Below are 21,699 nucleotides of genomic sequence, written 5' to 3' on the forward strand. Positions count from 1 at the left end.
GTATCATGTGAATGCTTTCGAGTCTTTCATGTGAACTTATTATTTGTTCTTTTAGTTAAATCATGTTATTTTGACTAAAAGAACGTGTCACGTTATACTTCTTCTTCCTTCTGTGTTTTTAGAGAATGAACTTGTTCTTTGTGTTGGAGCTAGAGTTGCCAAAAAAAAAAGCAGCATTTTTGGGGGAAGCTGAAATTTTGTCCTTTTTTTCGCCAACTGCGACTAATTCATTACATTTGTAGTTTAAGTTGAAAATTCAGACGTTCATAATGCCATATTCTGCAATTAGCTAAAAGAAAAGAAAATTACATTGTGTAGCAGCCAAGAGACAGATATTGGCCATTGCTTCTAGTGGTAATGTCGTTGTCTTGTAATCAAAGGGCACCGGGTTCGTTCCTCAGAGGAGAGACATTTCACAGTGAACGGGATTGGAAAGGAAATTATAAAAATTCTGACGTTCGGGACTGAAAGAAAATCTCCATTTCCCGTCCATGTCGGGAAATTTTCGAAACGTGTAAATCTCGAATTACACACATTACTTTCGAGTAATTGTCTTTGCAGTACTGCACTTCTGCAATAAAAATTGTTAATTTCGATAAATTTCATACACTTATAATGCAGAAAATATCAAGAATTAACCTCTTTAAAATTAGATCCTTTGGAATGTCTCAGCTATTTGGGATTACAAAAAATCGGTATCTGACCTTGATAATTCGCACTGTCTCTACTTTTTACATGTAGCCTACCCTTCGGCAAGTATAAACATGGATCAGACCACGAAAAACATTAGATTAAGTCTGTTTGATATCGGTGCAGTGTGCAAAAGTTCAAAAAGAAAAAGAACTGTTCACCAACAAAGTTATAGGCTAGATGTTTATTAAAGGACGAAAGGCGAATCCAGTTTCTATCTAAATAGTAGACTCGAGTCTGAACTTGCATACAACGACAAAGTATTTGCAATTCAATTTGAATTTTATTATTTGTAAAGTAATAATAATAATAATAATAATAATAGGGGCCTCCCCGATGGCGTAGTGGTAACGTCGTTTTGTAATCAAGGGGTCACGGCTTCGTTGGTGGAGGCACATTGCACAGTGTTTTGGATCCCAGTTTCAACTGTAGATCCAGTCTCGATTAGCCTATCTGTGCATAAAGTGGACTTAAAACGTCAATTCAAATTTTAACAAATAATCAAGATAATAATGTTTCTATGACTGAAGGGTAAGATATGAAATCTTACTCTGACACCTCCTGAGAAAAAAATCCTGCGAGCGCCCTTGGCTGAGGTAAAAAAAAAGGTTAAAAAAAAGGTAAAGTGCGCCCCTGTGCTTAGCACCACGCCATGAAGGCGTATAGGGGGTGTGGGGTAACGTGGGGGGGGGGTGATGTGATCAGCATCACGCCCCTGACCGCCTTTACCCCCCAGGGTTTCCCCCAAGTTCCCGGATTTGAACCGGCCGGGGATCGAACCTTTAGCATGGTGCATGCTAGTCAGACGCGTTACCGACTGAGCCACCGCGGCCACTCCTTGGCTGAGAGTAAGGTAATTTCATTGATTTGAAATACTTTGGGGTTAAAAGCAGAAAATGACACGGAAAGAACTGTTTTTCATTTTTAGCCCAAAATACTATTTTCTTCCGACCATTTCCAACTCTAGCTGGAGCACAGTTTGTTCCCGGCTTATTCCGGCTTATTCCCACGTTGCAGGAAACTGAATGAATAAACCTGCTGAGGGACAATTTGCCCTCTATTATACGTACTTGCCATTGGCTGTACAAACAGTAGGACAACCACCTAAGCGCCTTGACAGTATATTTCCGAGAAGAAAAAATCTCGCGTTGTATGTTTTCGGTGTAAAGGTACTGAGGAATGTCGACGTGTGCATCTCCCTTGGACTTCCAACGTATCAGTTTTCGAAATGGATGACACCAGCAAAACGAAACAATAATGATGGAAATACAAAGGTCATACATACCTTGTTCCTGACCTTTCAATCCTCCTTACGCATGCGTGTGCTCGCTAAAAACCAGGAGTCGCACCTTTCCAGAAGCATCAGTGGTAGACACCTCCCCAAGGTGTGAACACTGCCAGCTTGCCCTCTGCAAAAAAAACATAACAGGTAAGTGACTATAGTATCGGATTAAAAATTATGGATACCAGAGTTTGGACTCTAATTAAAAATTAACCGATAAACCTTTGTAAAAACGAGTTGCATTAAAATTTAGCTTATTCAAGTCTGTGTTAAGCTGATAACCATTTCTTTCTCAAATATGTCTTCGATTTTTTTATCGTCGTGATAACAAAAGTGTCATTTTTTGTGTTTTTCAAACGACTGTTCTCTCTAAAGTTCAATTAATAAAAAAAACTTGTGGTTCGATCGTGATGAAATTTTAACAAAGTGCAGGTAGAAAGGTTTTTAAACACAATTCTTAATTTTCAGATTTCTAAAGCCTGCCTAAAAAGATCTCATCAATTTCGTGAAACAATTTTTTCTTAGTATATGATAGTCCTACAAATACGATCTTGGTTTTGTTTCGAAGCTGTTTTTAAAACCCATCATCATTATCAATTCACATTGCGAAACCGATTTTATAGTGATTTTTATTCAACGGAGTAAATACGTGTGTTGAACGTGGCGACACCGCTCGTAGTGACAGCCCGCAGTTTCCACGGTTTAACGGACATTGCGGTAGTGACATAACATACAAAACAGTCGTTGCCTAACTTCGAACCGTGAAAACGTTTTGCTTTTGAATTGATTGATTGATTTCGCTTATTTTACTTTGCTTTTCTGCCACTTTTGGCTAATTTCGATGATGAGGATGAATGATGATTTGATGTCCAGGTCGAGATTCGAACATAGGACCCCCTGGTCAGGAGCGCCGACTTGTCAAAATTATTGGGGGGCTCTGATCACTGAAATAAATTAATGAATGACTCACTCTCTCCCCTTTTTTAAGTTTTGGCCTCAGTGTTCGGAATCTCATAAAAGCCCATGAATTCCTAAAAAATATCATTTTTTTTTATTCACAGTTGGAATGAAGAATATTAATTGTCCACGGATGGATATGTCACAAGTTTCGTCAACCATAATAGCAAAATATTCCCGACTTTTAATATCTGCTACCACGGAGCGCAAAACAGATCTCCGTAATAAATCAATGATCTCGTTCTGAATGTCATGTGAGAGCCATTTGTAGCCCGAACGTCCCATCCACTACCTTAGGTTTTAGTAAAAAATTTAACAATACTCATAATTACATACTTAGTATATAGTAACAAGTCATGTGTTTTCCTGTCACAGGTCATAGCCCCCCCCCCCCCGAAGTTGATGGTTTAGCGGTCTCAGTCCCCCAAAGTTGATGGTCTAGAACATTTCAAATGTGTATTTAAAGTTAAGTTCATGTGGCACAATTCAGAGTAAACTTTACAAGAGAAGCAAAGTAATACATTAGATCATTTTAAGCAAAATTATTTTGGAGGCTCTGCCCCCACATCGTTAACAATGGAGGGGCTCGAGGCCCCCCCCCCCCCCAAGCCCCATGGAGTCGGCGCCTATGCCCCTGGTATAGCAGCGCGCTGTGCTAACCACTCCGCCACGGAGGTTAGTATTTTTGATTGATTAGCCAAGGTGGAAGAAAAGCGACGTTAAATAAAGCAAATCAATCAATGAATTGAAAGCGAAATGGTTGGAAGTTATACTGCAGGAGGCATAGAAAGAGCGCTTCGCGGCCTAACAGCAGACGTCGCTCGCACATTGTTGCCGATACTCTCGTGTCGTCTGCTCTTCAGCCGAGGTAGCAAGAAGCAGAACTCACTCACCCTTCCAGAAGGGTGCAGCGAGCTAGCTGTGGCAACCGGGCTCGCTCATTCGCGGACTTGATTGGTTCTCGCAGACACACCTCCATATTGTCGTCTGCTGCAAGCCCGCGAAGCGATCTTCTTAAGGCCTCATGGAGTATAGGCAACCACTGGCGTCCTTTCAACATGAATTAAATATTATCATGCGTGCGCGTAACCTCTCTTAATTAATAATTAGTCACTTGTGATTAATTTTATTTCATATCAATTATTCACATTTATCATATCATAATATCGTACTCTAATTCCTTCTATTTCTGGTAGTCTACAGCCCGATTTTTGCGTATTGGTTACACTTCGGATTTTCCAGAGCTACTATTTTGCCATCTATACTTATTTCTATGGTTCGGGACTTCATGTTATAACATATTTTTCATTTGGCTTCGGATCTAATATTGGGGTGAGATCTTTACATATCTGATGAAAATCAGCCGAAATAGACAAACTTGACAAATCATATTTTGACATATTTCACCAATTTCGCGTTTTTACAACATATTTCTTCAATTTTGTTGTAATAAGACATATTTCTGTATAATTTCGTAATTCTCTCGCACATAATCGGTTATTTCATATTGTTTTCTTCGTAGCTTTAGCACAACGGATTGTTCATATTGTCGATGGCAGGATATGGAAATTACGGAGGAAGAAAGATGCCGTCTTTTCTTAGTACAGAAAAAATAAGGGAAGTAAAGAAGTTTCGTTCCAATTTCTTTGCCTTTTTCGCTTTTCACAAATATGAGTCAAAAGTAAAAATAACATTCGGTACATTACAGCCCCTACTCTACTCTATCGGGTATGGGAGAAATTCGAGAGTACTGTTGTACATATGTTTGACTTTACTGGGAATATTTCTGCATTTTTCTGACATATTTGTAATTTTTCATGACATATTTTCCAATTTATATGACATAATTACATACATATTTTACAGTTTTATAGGACATAAAGTCCGGGGCCCTCTTATTTCCGTAAGCGTGGATCAGGAAATTTTCGGATTCTTAAGTAGTTGCTACTGTCGTGACATTTAAAATCTTGTAGTTGTCCTCCACTCAGAAAAAAAATTTCGAACGTATGTACGTACAAAACAACATTCAACCTACAATACGAAATGGGATAGTTCCCATTGTCTTTCCTGACACTGCTCCAACTGTATGGTACTACTACTGCGTCAGTACTTTTGAATTTGAATTCTTGTAGTTGACCTTCGGTACAAAACTATTTTTCTGTCGCACGATCATGGACACTTATGGGTTGTAAGAACACCATTGGCTTTTAATGAGATTATTACAACCTAGAAGTGTCCATGAATGTACAAGACAATACATAACATATAATTACGTAATAGCAGTGGCGGCGATTATTGTGGGGGGAGGCGAGGAGGGGGCCAGTTGCCCCCACACACTTTTCGCTACTTTTGCTCTAGCACTATGCTAAATCTTATCTACAAAGGGAAATATGCTCACTGTGCGAATTAAACATGTGCTTTGGAGGGATGGCTACTCCAAGGCTCGCAGAATTTTTTTCTCAGGTGGAGCTTAGTGAGATTTTATACTCTGTCCTTCAGTCATAGAAACTTGTATTGTTATTGTTTTTGTTAGTATTGTTGCCATATTATTTATTATTATTATTATTACCTTACAATTCATAAAATTCAATTAAAAATACTTTGGCGCTGTATTCGCCTGGATTTTTATAAACATCTGTCACTTTCTTGATGAACAATTCTAAGTCTTTTTGTACCTTTTCACGAAAGATCAAACAGATATCACTTAATCTACTGTCCATCATGGTAGGTACCACTGATCTATGTTTTTACATGCCAAAGGGTACCGTAACAAACAGTAATCATTGAAAATGAGGGTGTGTGAATTATCGAGGTGAGGTCTAGACTTTTCGTAATCTCAAACAGCCGAGAAATTCCAAAGGATCTTACTTAAAATGACGCTAGTTCTTGATCTTTTCTGTACTATAGGTGTCTGGAATTTCTTCAAATTAACAGGTTTTATTCCAGAAGTGCAAATACAATCACTTGAAGAGGAAATGGTGTGTACAATTCGAGATTTAAACCGCATCGGGAAATTTCGAAAATTTACCGTCTCGAATTTCTTCCGACCTGATCGGGAAATCAATTTTTTTTTAAATCCCCGAACGTTATAATTATTAATATTTCATTCCCAATCCCGTCCCGACCAATATTTTTCCGTCGTGCACATCCCTAGGTAGCCTACGTCAGTCAACATGGTTCTAATGGCTATTGTGAAAACGTTCTCTTGTTATTTTGTTGGACATGGCAGTGAATTGCTGTAACTGACATCCCGTAAACCGCAGAAAACAATATTCTTTGTAATAAAACTTTACTACAATTTCATTATTCGAATCACATGAACTTTTTCCAGATATATCGGGGGGGCAAAGTGCCCATTTTTCGAGGGGGATAAAAACATCCCTGTGTCTTTCCCACCAGTTTTGTCACCTTCCCCCCCCCCCCCCGGTTTTGGAACCCAATCGCCGTCACTGCGTCACGGCATAGATTTCGTTGACATTCCACAAAGTGCTACTGAAGCGTTGAACCCACAGTAGCATTTTTGAATTCGTTATTTAGATTCAAAAACTTTCAGTCAAACTATACAATTGATTGATTCGCTTGATTTTACTTCGCTTTTCTGCAACATTTGGCATTGCGTAGATGAGCGATGATATGATGAAATTGATGAAGACGCACTCACAAAGAACACCCCAATGCCCAGTCCGGGATTCGAACCCGAGACTGCTGACGTCGTAGCGCGCTGCGCTAACCACTCCGACACGAAGGTCGGCTGCAAAACCATACAAAACCCAGTGATATAATCTGTCCCAGCTAACTGCAGAGCAGGCAAACGCAATCGAGTCTCTGCGCAAGTAGTGACGCGAGACGGCTCCGCCAATGAACATTGAGAGAAGAGGGAGATTGTGTGGAGTGGGGGGAAAGCGACTGCCTTTCCAGCAGCCTTGCTTCACATCTAGCTGGGACAGGGTATAGTTGTGGCATTGGAAAATTTTCGAATTCAAAATGGTGCTAGCACAGTCTGACAGGCATTCTCCGCGCTGCAAAAGTTAGGGCGGCTACAATAGGTATTGTACGTACTGGCTCGTGGCTGAATACGAGACAGGCATTTACAATTCGAAACTGAACCGAAAATGCGACAGACAGTAGCGTACCCAAGGGAGGTTGGTCGGGGTCATAACCCTCTAGCCCAGCATTTCTAAAAGAGCGGTGGCAAAATTTTACTTTTTTTTTACTAAGACAAGTATATGCAACACCCCCTTTAGAAAATCCTTGGTACGCCACTGAGGGCCGCGAGACGAGTCGAAACGAGACTGTGCCAAGTCCCGTCTCGTCTTGTCTCCATACCATTCCTACTTTTGTATGCTTTACTGAAAACAATTACTTCTACTTCATATATTTGCGACTAGTAGTGCATGGGAAAATCTGATTTCTACAAAGTTCCGAAAGATTGTGGATTGAATTGAATTGAATTGAATTGAAAAGTCTTTTTATTTACTACAGAGCGAGATTCAGCCTTGGGCTGCTCTACCACCTAACTCTGGTGATTAAAAGTTACAATGCATACATTTATAATACTGAATAATACTGAAATCAAATAACATAACATGAATGAAATTGACATAAATGAAAAATAATAAAATTATAAGAGAATACAATGAAAGATACATTAACACACACACACACGCACACACATACACACGTGTACATACGCAATTTCCAGATCGATACTAAAATAGCATGCACACAGGTTGAAATATTCGTTGTGTCAGATAAGTGTTTACAAAATACATGGTTTTTCTTTACTTGATTCCTGTTGCTTAGCCATACGAGCTAATGCTCAATTGTTGTCTTTGCAATAAAAATAATACGACTTGTTCTTTGAAGTTATTAGGTGTTGTAGCAAAAGAAACATAATCGGGAAGAGCATTCCAAACCTTTGCAGACCAGAGGGAGAAGGAGCCTTCGAAACTGACAGCAGAGTGGCGGGGAATGTCGATTTTTCGCGGACCTCTAGTATTGTATGGATGTATGGAATTTCTAAATGCCAGTTTCTCGTGGAGATAGATAGGTGTTTGCAATTTTAATACCTTATATATTGTAAGACACTGATGCAGAAGGCGTCGCCTAGACATGTTAAGGATTCTGTATTCATTGAGCAAGGGTAGGATATGCTTATTTCTCCTGATCGAGAGAACGTAGCGAATGCAAGAATTCTGTATTTTTTGTATTCTGTTCGATATTTTACGTTGTAAATTCGTGCCGTACACCGCATCACAGTAATCCAAAATAGGATATATTAGAGTTTCGATGAGATATAATTTCGTTTCTCTAGTGAAAAAGTCTCTCCTCCTGTAGAGTGATCTGATTATTGTTAGTGCTTTTGTGCATTGCGCTGAGATATGCCCTGTCCAGGAAAATTTGGGATCGAAAGTAAGGCCTAGATTTTTAACCGTTGATGCATAAATTATGTTTTGGTTTCTAATTTTGATGTCAATTGTATCATAATTTACTTTTTCAAGATAATAGTTAGAGCCTAAAATTGTGTATACGCATTTTTTCTGGTTAACTTCGAGCCCATTTGCAGTGAGCCACTTGTTAAGGGTATGTAAATCGTTGTTTAGATTATCTATCTTGTTTAACAAATCCGATGGTGATGACGATATCATCAACTGCGTATCATCCGCGTAACAATATATATTACAATGGCTGATGGTGTTTGATATATCAGCGACGTATAAGGTGTATAGAAGGGGGGCCAAAATGGAACCTTGCGGGACTCCTCCATTTAATGTTATCGGTGATGATCCGGTGTCGGCAGGGTAAAAAACCCTTTGTCTTCTTTCGTGTAGATATGATTGGAACCAGTTTATTACAGGCTTCGAAAAACTGTAGTATTTCATTTTTGCTAGGAGAAGGTTATGATTGACAAGATCGAAAGCTTTAGAAAGGTCTAATAATACTAGTATAGTTAGTTTTTTATCGTTAATCGAACGTAAAATATTGTCCGTGACAGATAATAATGCCGTGGTTGTACTATGAGAAGTACGGAAACCTGATTGAGAATCAGGTAAGATTTTATATTTTGCAATGTACTCTTTTAATTGTATAGATACTATCTTTTCTGTGACTTTTGAAAATATTGATAGAATACTGATTGGTCTTAAATCGCTTAGAGAGGTTAACGTCTGCTTTTTGGGGAGCGGAATAACTCGAGCTTCTTTCCATGCATTTGGAAATTGGCTGGTTTTTAGAGAAAAATTTATAGTATGCGTGAGTGCCGGAAGTATGAAGGGAAGGGCCAGTTTAAGCATTTTGCACGTAATGTTGTCCACTCCTGCAGCATTTGATCGAATGCTGTACACTGCCTTTTCAACCTCAGAATCTTGAACCTGGCGAAAGGATAAACAATGCTGTACACTGCCTTTTCAACCTCAGAATCTTGAACCTGGCGAAAGGATAAACAATGCTGTACACTGCCTTTTCAACCTCAGAATCTTGAACCTGGCGAAAGGATAAACAATGCTGTACACTGCCTTTTCAACCTCAGAATCTTGAACCTGGCGAAAGGATAAACAAAAAAATATTAGAAATTAGAGAAGATAAGTACACAGAATTAGGATCTCTAAAAATAGTGGAGCAGTGATTTACTGTTGTTGTGGGGGCACTTTGTATGAATTATATTTTCTGCATAATAGTCCACAATACAGAGTAGCTCATAACTCGCGAAAGGATTTCAACAGTTCATAACTTTTGTATGCATCGTTTGAATACATTGACTGTTTGTTCTTATGCGCATTGATAGAGGAGATTTCTTTAAACATATGCGTGTTTATTTAAATGTAGCCAATTATTGACAGAGGCATTCTCTTGAAATCACTTCGTGACTTATGGCACACCCTATATATAACGTATTTGCGCTGCAAAAGCTTAACTGCAGAAATTACGCTACAGTCCTGCTAAAATAAAGTCACACATACTTTAACTGTGAAACCTTATAAAATGTGTCAGTTTATGTGAACCGGAAGGTACAAGACTGTCAATTTCCGCTTCCATCCAACTACCGCAAGAAAACCGTTTTTAATCCATGAATGGTTTTTACGTAGTTGATTTACTTAATCGTTTTTAAGCAGAACGCATTTTCAAGTACTAAATTTTTGACAGTTAGTTAGTTAACTGAAGTAATGCAATTATAATGATTCCGTTTCTAAAACTATATTTACGGTGCACACCACTGTAGTTTATAATCATTATCTATATCTTTATGCAAGACAACATATTCTAATTTAGATTTGAAGCTTCTTCTTATAAGTCTAAATGCTGTACAATAGATCTATACATATGTAACTGTGTATGTAACTTGTATAAGAGTGTGTCTTTGTTAAATATTCTAAACTGTTACCAACGCCATCTTTGTTTCTCATTCTAGTCACAATACAGACAAGTGACGACATGAATGCAACGAAAATCAATTGAGTTCCATTTTATTTGTAAAATAACAGGCAGACTTAAATTTTAACGGCAGAACATTTTAAATATCTTACGGTAACTTCCAACAGTGTTGTAAGTCCTGCCTATATAAATGTCTTTATCTTTTCACAGGGAAACACTTATCTCCCAGTGTTGCCAATAACTCAAGATGTTGGGGAAACTCCTCTTCATGTTTGCCTGCCTGGCAATGGTCCAGTCCAGCTCCCGTCGTTCGTCCTACGATCATTCTCCCGGTTCTGATTTCCATGAAGTAAATCCGAGTCATGCGAACCGAACAGCAGAAGAAAACGTGAGATTTGCCGACAGGAACCAGGCAGGAGATTCATACCAAAGAACAGAGGAGCATATGAGATTTTCAAACCGAAGGGACGTAAATTTGACAACGGTAAGTTTCAAGTTACAAAAGCTGGCTGTGTAGATTTCTTTACATCACATGTTGGCTTGACATGTTGACAATATCATATGATTCCTTAAAACACAAGAAAACCTTTACAAAATAAAGTGCGTTCAATCAATTATTTCATCAAGTTCTGGTGTATTATAAAATTCATCCAGGTTCCTTATTTACTTGCTCATTTCATGTGGAAATGTAAGAAATTAGGAAACTTCCTGATTATATGGATTAAACACCATGTCTCGTGAATCTGTGGAGCAAGATCACGCATAACGGTAGAGAAGGGGAGAAAGCGAGTGGGCGGAGCAAAGCAGTGCGCGCTGCTTCAAACGGCTGGTAGCTGGGGCCGCAGTTTCCCCTCCATCCACTCACTGGTAGAGCCCTCTGGAGTCACTACTTGCACAGAGGACTTGTTTTTGTTCCGTTTCTGCAGAGATCCCAAGCAGTGTTGAATTCAGAGACTTTCTCTCGGGGGTATATCAAATTTCAAGGGGGAGGTCATAGGCATCAAATTATTATACTAATATTTCTATATGTACCTCTAATACGTAGTGAAGTTAAGTGTAAATTTCGATAAGACTAAACAAACATGCCACTAGCATCCCTCAGCAAGCTCTTAACAGTTTAAATAGCTGCAAGAAGTTGACATTTGTTACAACAAGCTTACATTACACCAGCTCTGCCACTCTACACATGTCCATTGTTGAGTTTCAATGAAATGGAATTTCATTATATACTAGCTGAGTACCCGGCGTTGCCCGGGTATTTATTTATCCCAATCTTCTATTAGGAAAATTATGAATTCTAGCTATAGTGTAAAATGTAACTAATTTTATTTACAGGTATTTAAAAATATAAGTACAGTATACAAATTATAAAGTGAAATCTTTTACAAATTCACTATACTATTAGTTTAACTCAAGATTTGATTATAAACAACATTTTTAGTTTCACCTCCAGGAGCAAGAATAAATAAATTGAACGGCATTGGGAGTGTCACTATTCATCTTAGCGACCCCGAAAGCTATGGATTCCACACTAATATCGATCGTTTTCGATTATTTTTACATGCCACCCCCTTCGCACCCTCACCCCTAGGGGTGCCAGGGGTGTCTTACCCCCACAGTATTTCTTTCCAGATTGTAAGTCATATGTGTACCAAGTTTGGTTGAAATTGCTCCAGGCGTTCGAGAGTTATGCCATCCATTTTTATAGAAGAAGATAGATTACTAGTTAGCAGTTGTCAAAACGGATGATATTTGACTTTTAATTATAGAGTTGAAACAGTGCTTATTAAGAAAAATGAAATAAAGACAAATGCCAAAGTGAAAATGGTTATCACATTTCTGGGCTATTGTCCGAATTCTCTACCAAGTTAATGATTTTTTTCGATGGGAATTCATCACTGATTCCAGGATGAGTAATGTAGAAACTTCACAGGTTGTTCTCTCACTTACAGCCCCAGCTCATATCCAAGGATGGTTACAGAGCGGATACGTACAAAGTGGAAACTGACGATGGCTACATCTTGACAATGCACAGAATCAGCGGCGGTCCTGTACCCAGCCTGTCAGAGGGCAAACCCGTCGTTTTCTTGCAGCACGGGTTACTCTGCAGCTCTGCGGATTGGTTGATTTTGGGACCAATGAAATCATTAGGTATGTGTATAGTAGACATTTTGGTCAATATAAAAACAAATATTTCGTTATTTCAGTCATGAATTTCTTGTTAAAAATTGAAAATTATATTGTTCTTTCTTCGCTATTTCGCCAGTTAAATAAAAATATGGAGCAAGTTCACTCTTAAATTGTTTATCGAGAAAACAGTCCCGTCTCCTTATTTAAAAATCTGATATTTGTTGCATTAAAATAATCATGGGTTAGCCAGGAATGTTTTAAGGGGGTCATATTGTTCAGATTAAATCTGTTCGTGAGGTGAACTTATCCATGAAAACTAATATAGAAATTTGTGCGACAGTGTTGCACTATGCAGATACTGACAAATGTCACAGACGAAAACACGAAAAGACGTAGAGAAATGCTCATTTCTTTATGTCAGTTGCTTTCTTTTTCGTAAGAAATAGAGTTGTTTACAGCATATGACTTTAAGTAATATTTACATTTTTGTGCTGTGCATTACTGCTGAGTTTCCATGCAGCAGTCCGTCCACCCGTAGGCGTAGTGGTAACGTCATTGCCTTGTTATCAAGGGGCCTCGGGTTCGATACACGGTCAAGAGTTGTGGTAAAATATCAGTATGAAATACAGTACAAGATTAATACATACAGGTGGGTCTTCTCGATGTTTTGCTTCAGAAATTTTCGTGTAGGTTGAAGACCCTAACAAATTTCAAGAAAGTGAACGTTCTGGAGTACTTTTTTTTTTCAATTAAGACTCTCAGAATAATTCAACGTGGCAAATTATTTAAATTGAACTGTTAGAATCACACTATTATCCTTCAGAAAGTCAAGTTTCCAAGTGACGTCATCTAATGGTTCGTTAAATATCTTGCATAATTGTATAATTGTTATAATACTAATATAATTATAAGGAACTTGTACAATTATACCTTGGAAATAAGATATAAATGTTTGACTTGTGCTGAGAAGCCTTACTAAAGTCACTAGTAGAAATATCAATCCAGCGCACTTAATCATGGTAAAGGGTCTCCCCGATCAAGAGGTCACGGGTTCTATACCCAGTGGAGGCACATGGCACAGTGGTTCGGATCTCACTTTAAACTGTACGTCCAGCCCCGATTAGCCTCTCTGTGCATAAAGTGGACTTAAAACAACAATTCAATTAATCATGATAACCATCGACTATATTCTTTCCAGCTTACAGGCTGTCTGACTTGGGCTACGACGTGTGGATGGGGAATGTACGAGGGAATGTCTATTCCAAGGAACATGAACAATTTTCAACGAAGGACGAACAGTACTGGCAGTTTACGTAAGTAATTAATTATAAATTACTTCAGTCGCTCAAATCTATATGGATTAGCCATTACACGACTTACAAGTCTGCATGTATGTTACATCTAGGACATCATTTACAAATTAGCTTCACGTTGTTGTTGTAAATACATTGTTATGATTAGCAGTAGTAGCAGTAATTGGCAATTTTATGTGGTTAGGTTAATCTATAAGATGAAGATGACAGATGATTGTATGAACGGGTAAGGAATTGAAACAAGCACTTTATGTCTCAATATCCTGACTCAAGCACAGAATGTTGTCCTCAATTTGTAGATATTATAATTATTGTTATTAAAGTGATAAAGGTAAACGTGACAGCTGATATTTATTTCTAGAGATGCCTGAATCATAAAACAGAATAACTTATGAACAAATGTACTCTCTTCTGCAATTTATGGTTATATTATACGACAAAACTATAATTAATTTGATATTAATACTGCAGATACTGTAAGTGTGTGTGTTGGGGGAGGGGGGTTGAAGTGAAAAGGTGAAGCTACTCCCAGCACGTTGCATGTGGAGGTATGGCTCCACACATTCTCAATTTCGGTCATTGGTGGAGGTGATGAGATCAGTACCACTCTCCGACCGTGTTTACTTCTTCCCCCCAATAGCAGGAAACTGTTGTGCCAACGTTGGCAAATTGTTGTCGATTTTTGTCCACCTTACCATCCACCTCCCGACCAACTATTTCCCAACGGTGCCAACATCTCCCGACGTTGGGCCAACAACGTGTGCTAGAGCCTGACCCAGGAATCTCTGCCGCGATCGGCGCAACAGAACACGAGAACCAGTGTTGGTAATCTGTTCGATAGAAAAATCGCTACAGTGCGCCGAGGCACAGCGGCCATGATAACCACTCCGCCAAGAATTTCGTCTCTCTCTCTCTCTCTCTGTATTATTCTTATTTTAGAACGCTTTTCAGCCGTTTAAGACTAATCGCGACGATGAAGATGAATAGATGCAGTGGCGAATCACAAAGAGGCGTCCTTGACCTGGCAGGGACTCAAACATTGAAACTTCGGTGTCGAAATTGTGAGTCGACCACTCAACCCACTTGGTGTGTAGAGTGACCGCCACTTTATTCAACATGCATTGAGTATTAAAAAATAACGTACATTTCTACCGTTTTCAGATGGGATGAAATGGGTCACAAGGACATCCCGGCTCAAATAGACTACATCCTGGCCGTCACGGGACAAGAGAAGCTCCACTACATCGGCCACTCCATGGGGACTACCGTGGCACTTGTCATGCTGTCGGAGAAACCAGAATACAACGCCAAGATGAAGAACGTGCAGCTGCTGGCTCCCATTGCGAGGCTGGAGCATTCCCAGAGCCCTCTGAGGAAGGTTGTCCCTTACATCAACAACGCGCAAGTAAGTGATCATTCGACTAGTCTAAGTATACACCCCTTTTAGAATGAACTGCTGCAACACGTTCATTTCGCTGACGTATATAACACTTTCCCAAACACTAACCACACAATCCCATGAAAAATCATAATTTTACCCTGACATGAAAATTTTAGTTGTACCTTGCAACCCTGGTTTGACTCCAGTATCACGTAAGAAATATCTCGGCGACATGATCTCAATAGTGTTGCCAGGTGCAACTCAATTTTCCGTCAATATTAAAATTTCGGAGCAAATTATTGACTGATTGATTGATTTGGTTTATTTTGATTCGCTTTTCTGCCAGTTTTGGTTAATGACGAAGATGAGAATGAGGGATGATATGATGAAATTGATGACAATCACAAAGGAAAAAAACATATCCAGGCCGGGATTGGAACCTGGGACCCCTGAAGCAGAGCTAATTATTATTTATGATATCCCATGCGGTTGTATAGTCAGTTCATGGGTACACATCGTGTGCGGCCAACATTCTGGGCTGGTTGCTACCTAAGATTATAACCCACTAAAATATCGCTTTCTCCTTTCTCACAAAATTGCTTTTCCTAAATCCATTAAATGCTGAACCCTATTGGTGGCCTGATGTAATATATTTTCCCATTTTTCCTCCACCGCAATTAGCATTCTGGGAAAAAAATCTCTCTCGCTTGGGCCATTCATTAATGTCTAGTGGGTGCGCTGAACTCCGAGATTTGTTCTATGAATTTACCTAGGTATACAACGCATAACACATGTCATCATCCTCCATTAACAATATGATCACTGATAGTGTAAATAGACGCTGACAAGTATCAAATGTTGAATTAACAAGTTATTATTAACAGTAATTAATCTGGGAGAATTCCTTAGGTATATCATTAAATTATTATAATTATGAAACTCGCTTTTGTTGAACACGGGTACTTTATTTCTAAAATACAATAAAGAGGCAAATGATTGGAGGGGTCGAACCCCCAAGGCCCATTTAAGCTGGCGCCATTGTATTAAATCCTCCTAGTAATAAAAAATAATTCATTTAAACCCAGAAGTCACCAATATATTCCTTTTCAGGACTCATTCTCGATTTTGACCCATCCTAGAAATTTTTCTACAGGTTCTCGTGTTAATCAGTTACTTTGTCTGCTTCAATCCTGTTGATTGTACAATGGAGAGTCAAATGAAATCCTTAATTCGTTTTTTTTTCTTATCTAGTACATTTCTGTATTTAGGGTTACACAAGTTTACTGCATTTTAGCACAGACCTATTGCCGATCTACATATATTTTCAACTTTGAGTTAGTGCCTGTATACCTTAAGAAGAATAAGTCTTTGGTGTCCACGTATGAGCCACTGCGAAGGCCTTTCCACCCATCTGCCTGCGAACTGAGGCCATTGTCCAACTTTCTCCTCCATTAGTAAACTTGCTGGTGTGATAAGCATGCACAGAGATATTGAATTTTCATTTGCCGAGAAATTTCTGTAAGTTTTAGGCTGACAGAGGGCAAGAAGCCACTCTTCTTCACTGGTGCAAGTGTGTATAGGAGGGGCCACCTTTAAATAACAAAAAATGCGTTCGGAAGCTCACTTGATTAGTGTTGCAGCCTTGAGGTCGTTTTGTAAACAACAGTTAATACTTTGTGTAAATTTGAGCTGTATACAGTCTGGCCTAAAACTTTTATTGGAATCTTAAGTTTTGACTCTTGTAATATTTAACTGCAATGTGACAAGAAAGCATCTTCTTTGCAGTGGCTCTTGGACATGACGGGAGTCAACGAGTTCCTGCCAAACATCAGCATGTTGACGTTCCTTGATGTCGAAAAGTGCGACAAGGACGCCATCTACCAAGAGATCTGCGTTAACCCCATCTTCCTCATCTGTGGCTACAATTCTCAGCAATTGAACAAGGTTAGTAGATTGTCTAATATTCACGTATACTTTACTTTCAATGGCGTGTTAGTTATAAGTAGAGATCATTCAAAAACTGATCGATATCTGTAGAATCAGAAGACACTAAAACTTCCTATCCTATAAATTGTCAATTTCTTTATTTTAAATCTGAGTGCAAATGCGAATCAAAGTTATTGTACGGTGAGATTCATTTGAGACATACCAAAAGGCTGAAGACGTTTTACACTATTGTTTAATGTGCACAACTCATGTTTTCGTAAATGTTTTCATAAGTTTATCTTGCATTTTTGTTTATATTATCACGAGATTTACTATTCGAGACTAGTATGACGATAACGAGTAGACATTTACAACACGGACAAGACCGATAAAAAGAATTTTATAAGCACAAGTAACTTACATGTTTCTTCACTCTCAAAGTTTTTAAACAATTAAAGGAGAAAATTAGAGATTTTTGGATATTACAAAAACAAGTAAGCGTATCAATTAAAAGCAAAATGGCATGGATCTTATACTCACCGTCTTACTGATGAAGTTGTGGATTATCTTATGTATTTACACAGTGTACTTTATTTCAACTGAAATTATTCTAATAGTAAAATTCAAGTACTGATTTTGTTCTGTCTCTTTTGCTAACAGACTGTCATGCCATCCATTCTGGCGCATACCCCGGCTGGCACGTCTACCAAGACCCTGTTACATTACGCTCAGGAAATGAAATCAGGTAAGGAATTTGTCCTCGTCTTAATTTAATACATAACTAAGTCATAGGTAAGACACACACATCTATCAACAGACTGGCAAGGCACATATTTCCATTGTTAATGAGTCTCACTCTCAAGCCTTCTGTTAACAAATCCCTTCATTCCTTTCCTAATACAGATGCAAACAGTAACGCTGCCTAGAAACCGCGAAGAAAAGGTGGTGTGAGCCAACAGACAAAGACAAGATCAATAGAGATGTGTGGGATACGTAAGATTTATATAATAAGGTATGGCCAGGAAAGCTAGGAGAGGGGGGGGGGGGCTGATAGAGCTACAGCCCCTCCCGAAATTTTGAGAAAAAATCAAATGAAAACAGTTGAGAACTTATAAAAAGCGAAGTGGTGACTGAAACCCCGCTTTAAAATGACCCCCCGAATACAATTTTTTTTATCTTTGAAGAACATTTTAAGGCGAACGTTAAAAATGGCAATTATGAAGTATTTTATAATGTAACCTACTCCCTTCCCCCGAACGCAGCTATATAATATCCGCCTTTACAATTCCAGCCCCTTTCGGGAAAAAAATCCTGCGTACGCCAGTGGGCTTGGTCAATTATGAATTTGAATCTTGAATAAACTTTGGATGGTGAGACGATGAGCCGAGTATGTTGAGACCACAAATCTAGATGGCAGATCCTATTACTCTTATGTTACGGATATCAGTGTTCGAAAAGAGAAGGAGGATGGTATAGAAAAACCATTTTAATTAGTGGGTGTTTTCAGTCTGCACGTAACCTAAAGTACAGATACATTCTGGAAAAATCGTGTAATTTAACTTTTATTTTTAGATTCCATTTCTCACTGCAAAATTTCATCAGTAAGTATATATTTAAAAGTAAACAAGTTTTATATACCAATGCCTTGAGAACTCCTTCATTTTTACCGAAGTCTTAATGAAAATTTTCGTTGCTATTGACTATTTCCTGAATTTTCGAAATGAATAGTTTTTATGGAAATTATTAATTTTAAATTATTTGAAAGCATTATTAATATTGTTCATTAGTTGATTTGTTACTTAAACTGCAATGTGTGCGTCGGAATCTAATTTTAGTCATGGAATTAAAAGAATAAATATTTGTTGCAATAACTCATGTTACAGAGATGAAGTTATTGCGAAGAACAAATTAGAACATTCATTAATAATTCAACTTTAAAACTGTATTTATGGTGCAGCAAATTTACAATCACTGTTTACCTCTATTTATTACAAAGTATTGAAATTTAAATTTTAAAAGTGTTGTATTCCGTTTGTAAATTAACAAGCAAACTGTTAAATTATAGCGGTAAAATATTGTAACTTGTAACACTGTTGATAAAAGCTGAGGCTGTAAATAGCACTAAGGAAGCAAAACAGCACACGTCTAAAGAGAGAATTATTCTCTTTATTGATCAGGGCGTCACAGTCTTGCTGTTTTGTTCTTCCTATTGTTGTTATTTTTATTATTGTTGTTTATAAGTACTATTTTCTTCTCCTTTGAAGGTCATTTCAGAAAATATGATTACGGACTTTACGGAAATTTGAAGCGATACTTCAGATTCCGCCCACCCAAGTATGACCTGAAGAAGATTACGTCACCCGTCTACATTCACTACAGTGACAACGATGTCCTTGCTAACCCTGAGGTAAGCCTTATTTTTTTTTTTAATTAACAGATATTTTATGCTATCATTCTATTCATTAACAGAGACTTAATAAACCAAACAAACTCAATTTCCATTAGCATATTCCTTTGAAAAAAAAACAGGTTGTGGTGTAGAAATTTTGTTTTTTATTGCATTGTATTATAAAATTATCCTGTTTAGTAGCGCTTATTCAAAAGTTATGGGCTATATATGAAAAAGGTTTGCAACTAAACTTCCTTGTAACGGATAGAGCTGTGCAACTGTGTGTCACTCAATCCCCACTTTCCGTGCACCAAATATTCTACACTTTGTCCCAGTAATATGTGGAGCAAGCGAACGAAAGCAAGTCCTCTGCGCAAGTAGTGAGAGCAGTGAGTGCATGGAGAGGAAAACGCAACTGCAACTACCAGCAGCGCGCACTACTTTGCTCGGTTTCTCTTCTTTTCTACAGTTATGCGCGGCTTTGCTCCACAGATTCCCGAGACAGAGTGTAACACCTTCCCCTCCACAGTGCATTAGGCTCAAAATAGAGGTACACGTGAGTGAAACTTCTAGGTAATGTATGTTTAGCATACTATTATTAATTTCCTAATATTGGCCTATTGTTGACAGAATCGCCCTGTATATAATGTCTCTTTCCCCACTGTTTTATGCTGCAATTTCGCCGTGGAACCTCACCATTTCCACACACATAAGGACACTTGCACTACACGTTTTGCATAATTGTTTTAATGATTCTTCTCCATGTGTACCATAGTTTTGTGTTTATCGTTTTCCGAGCGATAGAAACATTTGAAGGAATAGAAAAATATCGAAGGAATGGGAAAAGAAGTGAATAAATAAGAAAAATTCAAATATCCTAGCAATTTAGAGTTTTCCTTAAAATATAGTTTATATATGTTTTATCAAGACATCACGATTAAACAATAGAACACAATCATTGAATATCTAGTCAATTAAAATTGATAATGACTACCGTATATGCTTTTCTACTACCAAATGTTGTATTAGTTTGAGTTTCATATCACAACAGTGACATCTATGGGCGATATCTGCAATTTCCAGTGCATCAGAGGCTTCACTGGCACCATCTAGCGATGATTTTGTTAATTTAAAGAAAGTTTAGTGATCTGTTGTTTCTATGAGTTGACCATCATAGTCCCCGATTTCTACGATATTTGATACACAACTTTGCTTTGCTCCAAAACACAAGAATTTTTTTCTGAAATATGATTATTACGTATTACATGAAGATTGTAAAAAAGGTAACTTTTTACAAGCGGGCAATTTTCAAATATCTCGGAAACGAACGAAGGTATAGAAAGAGTGCTTCAGCCTGTTGTAAACAGGAAATACTAGGCTACTAGCACATTATCAGCTGATTAAAAGTTGAAACTCGGTAATATTTGAACTCCAATGTTCAAATTTCAAGTTTGAACAGCTCAAAACACCCCCAAATCAATTTTTCTATTTTCTTTTTTTTATATTTTTAACTAACATCGTTTCGTTTTAGACTGAGAAAGTCTTATCGCTGTGCTTTTACATATAAAGAAGAAAACTGTTATTGAAATTCTATTGAATTTTTCGTACTTTTGAGTATTGCTCTGAAAATATTTGATTTTGTCTCAGCGGCTAGACATGTCTTAAATTTAGTGCATCAACTATTCATATTCTTTCTTTATTTATTCCAGGATGTTCATTGGTTGACAACGGAGCTGCCAAATGTGAAGGGAAAGTTCAGAGTACCGAACCCAAAATTTAACCACATGGATTTCGTATGGGCAAACGAAGTGTCCGAATTGGTGTACAAGCGTGTCCTTATGCTCATGGCCAAGGACAAATAAAGAAAAATGCACAAATAGTTCAGCATGAGAAAAACACATTTGTACTTTGATAATAAATGTTTTCAGAAAAAATATATATTCGTCCTTTTTTCTAAAGTTTGTTACATGTACTACCAAGTAATCAGTAAGTCAGTTGCTTCGTTCAAAAAGTAACTGTTACAGTTAGTAATTCATTTTACAAAGTAACTCAATTACGTTTACTAAAGGTATTTTCCACTCTTACGACTAGTGGGAAGTGGGAAGCTGGAATTACGCGGCAGACCAACCAGACAACAGCAGTGGCGCCGAGAGACACGACGCGGCGGAAGAAAGTACTACGTGAACCTTGCTCTACTGGCTGCTGCGTTTCTTATTGGGCTGAATTGGACGTTCACACGTTCCCCACTTCCCTTGCCAGC

At 38.1% G+C, this 21,699-nt stretch overlaps 1 protein-coding gene across 1 annotated transcript in view; it reads left to right on the forward strand.

The window, feature by feature from the left end:
- Nucleotides 1-21,377, forward strand: part of LOC145994475 (uncharacterized) — a 57,940-nt gene extending 36,563 nt beyond the window's left edge. The window contains exons 11-18 of the mRNA XM_083130610.1: nucleotides 10,548-10,784; nucleotides 12,253-12,451; nucleotides 13,629-13,743; nucleotides 14,905-15,148; nucleotides 16,910-17,068; nucleotides 17,711-17,795; nucleotides 19,315-19,457; nucleotides 21,149-21,377. Coding sequence (XP_082986736.1) covers nucleotides 10,548-10,784; nucleotides 12,253-12,451; nucleotides 13,629-13,743; nucleotides 14,905-15,148; nucleotides 16,910-17,068; nucleotides 17,711-17,795; nucleotides 19,315-19,457; nucleotides 21,149-21,301 — 1,335 coding nt within the window. The 3' untranslated portion in view covers nucleotides 21,302-21,377. The remainder of the gene's footprint in view (nucleotides 1-10,547; nucleotides 10,785-12,252; nucleotides 12,452-13,628; nucleotides 13,744-14,904; nucleotides 15,149-16,909; nucleotides 17,069-17,710; nucleotides 17,796-19,314; nucleotides 19,458-21,148) is intronic.
- The last annotated feature ends 322 nt before the right edge of the window (nucleotides 21,378-21,699 follow it).

The sequence above is a fragment of the Lepisma saccharinum genome, chromosome 10, assembly GCF_977018435.1.
Source record: "Lepisma saccharinum chromosome 10, izLepSacc3.1, whole genome shotgun sequence".
NCBI classification, from domain to species: domain Eukaryota; kingdom Metazoa; phylum Arthropoda; class Insecta; order Zygentoma; family Lepismatidae; genus Lepisma; species Lepisma saccharinum.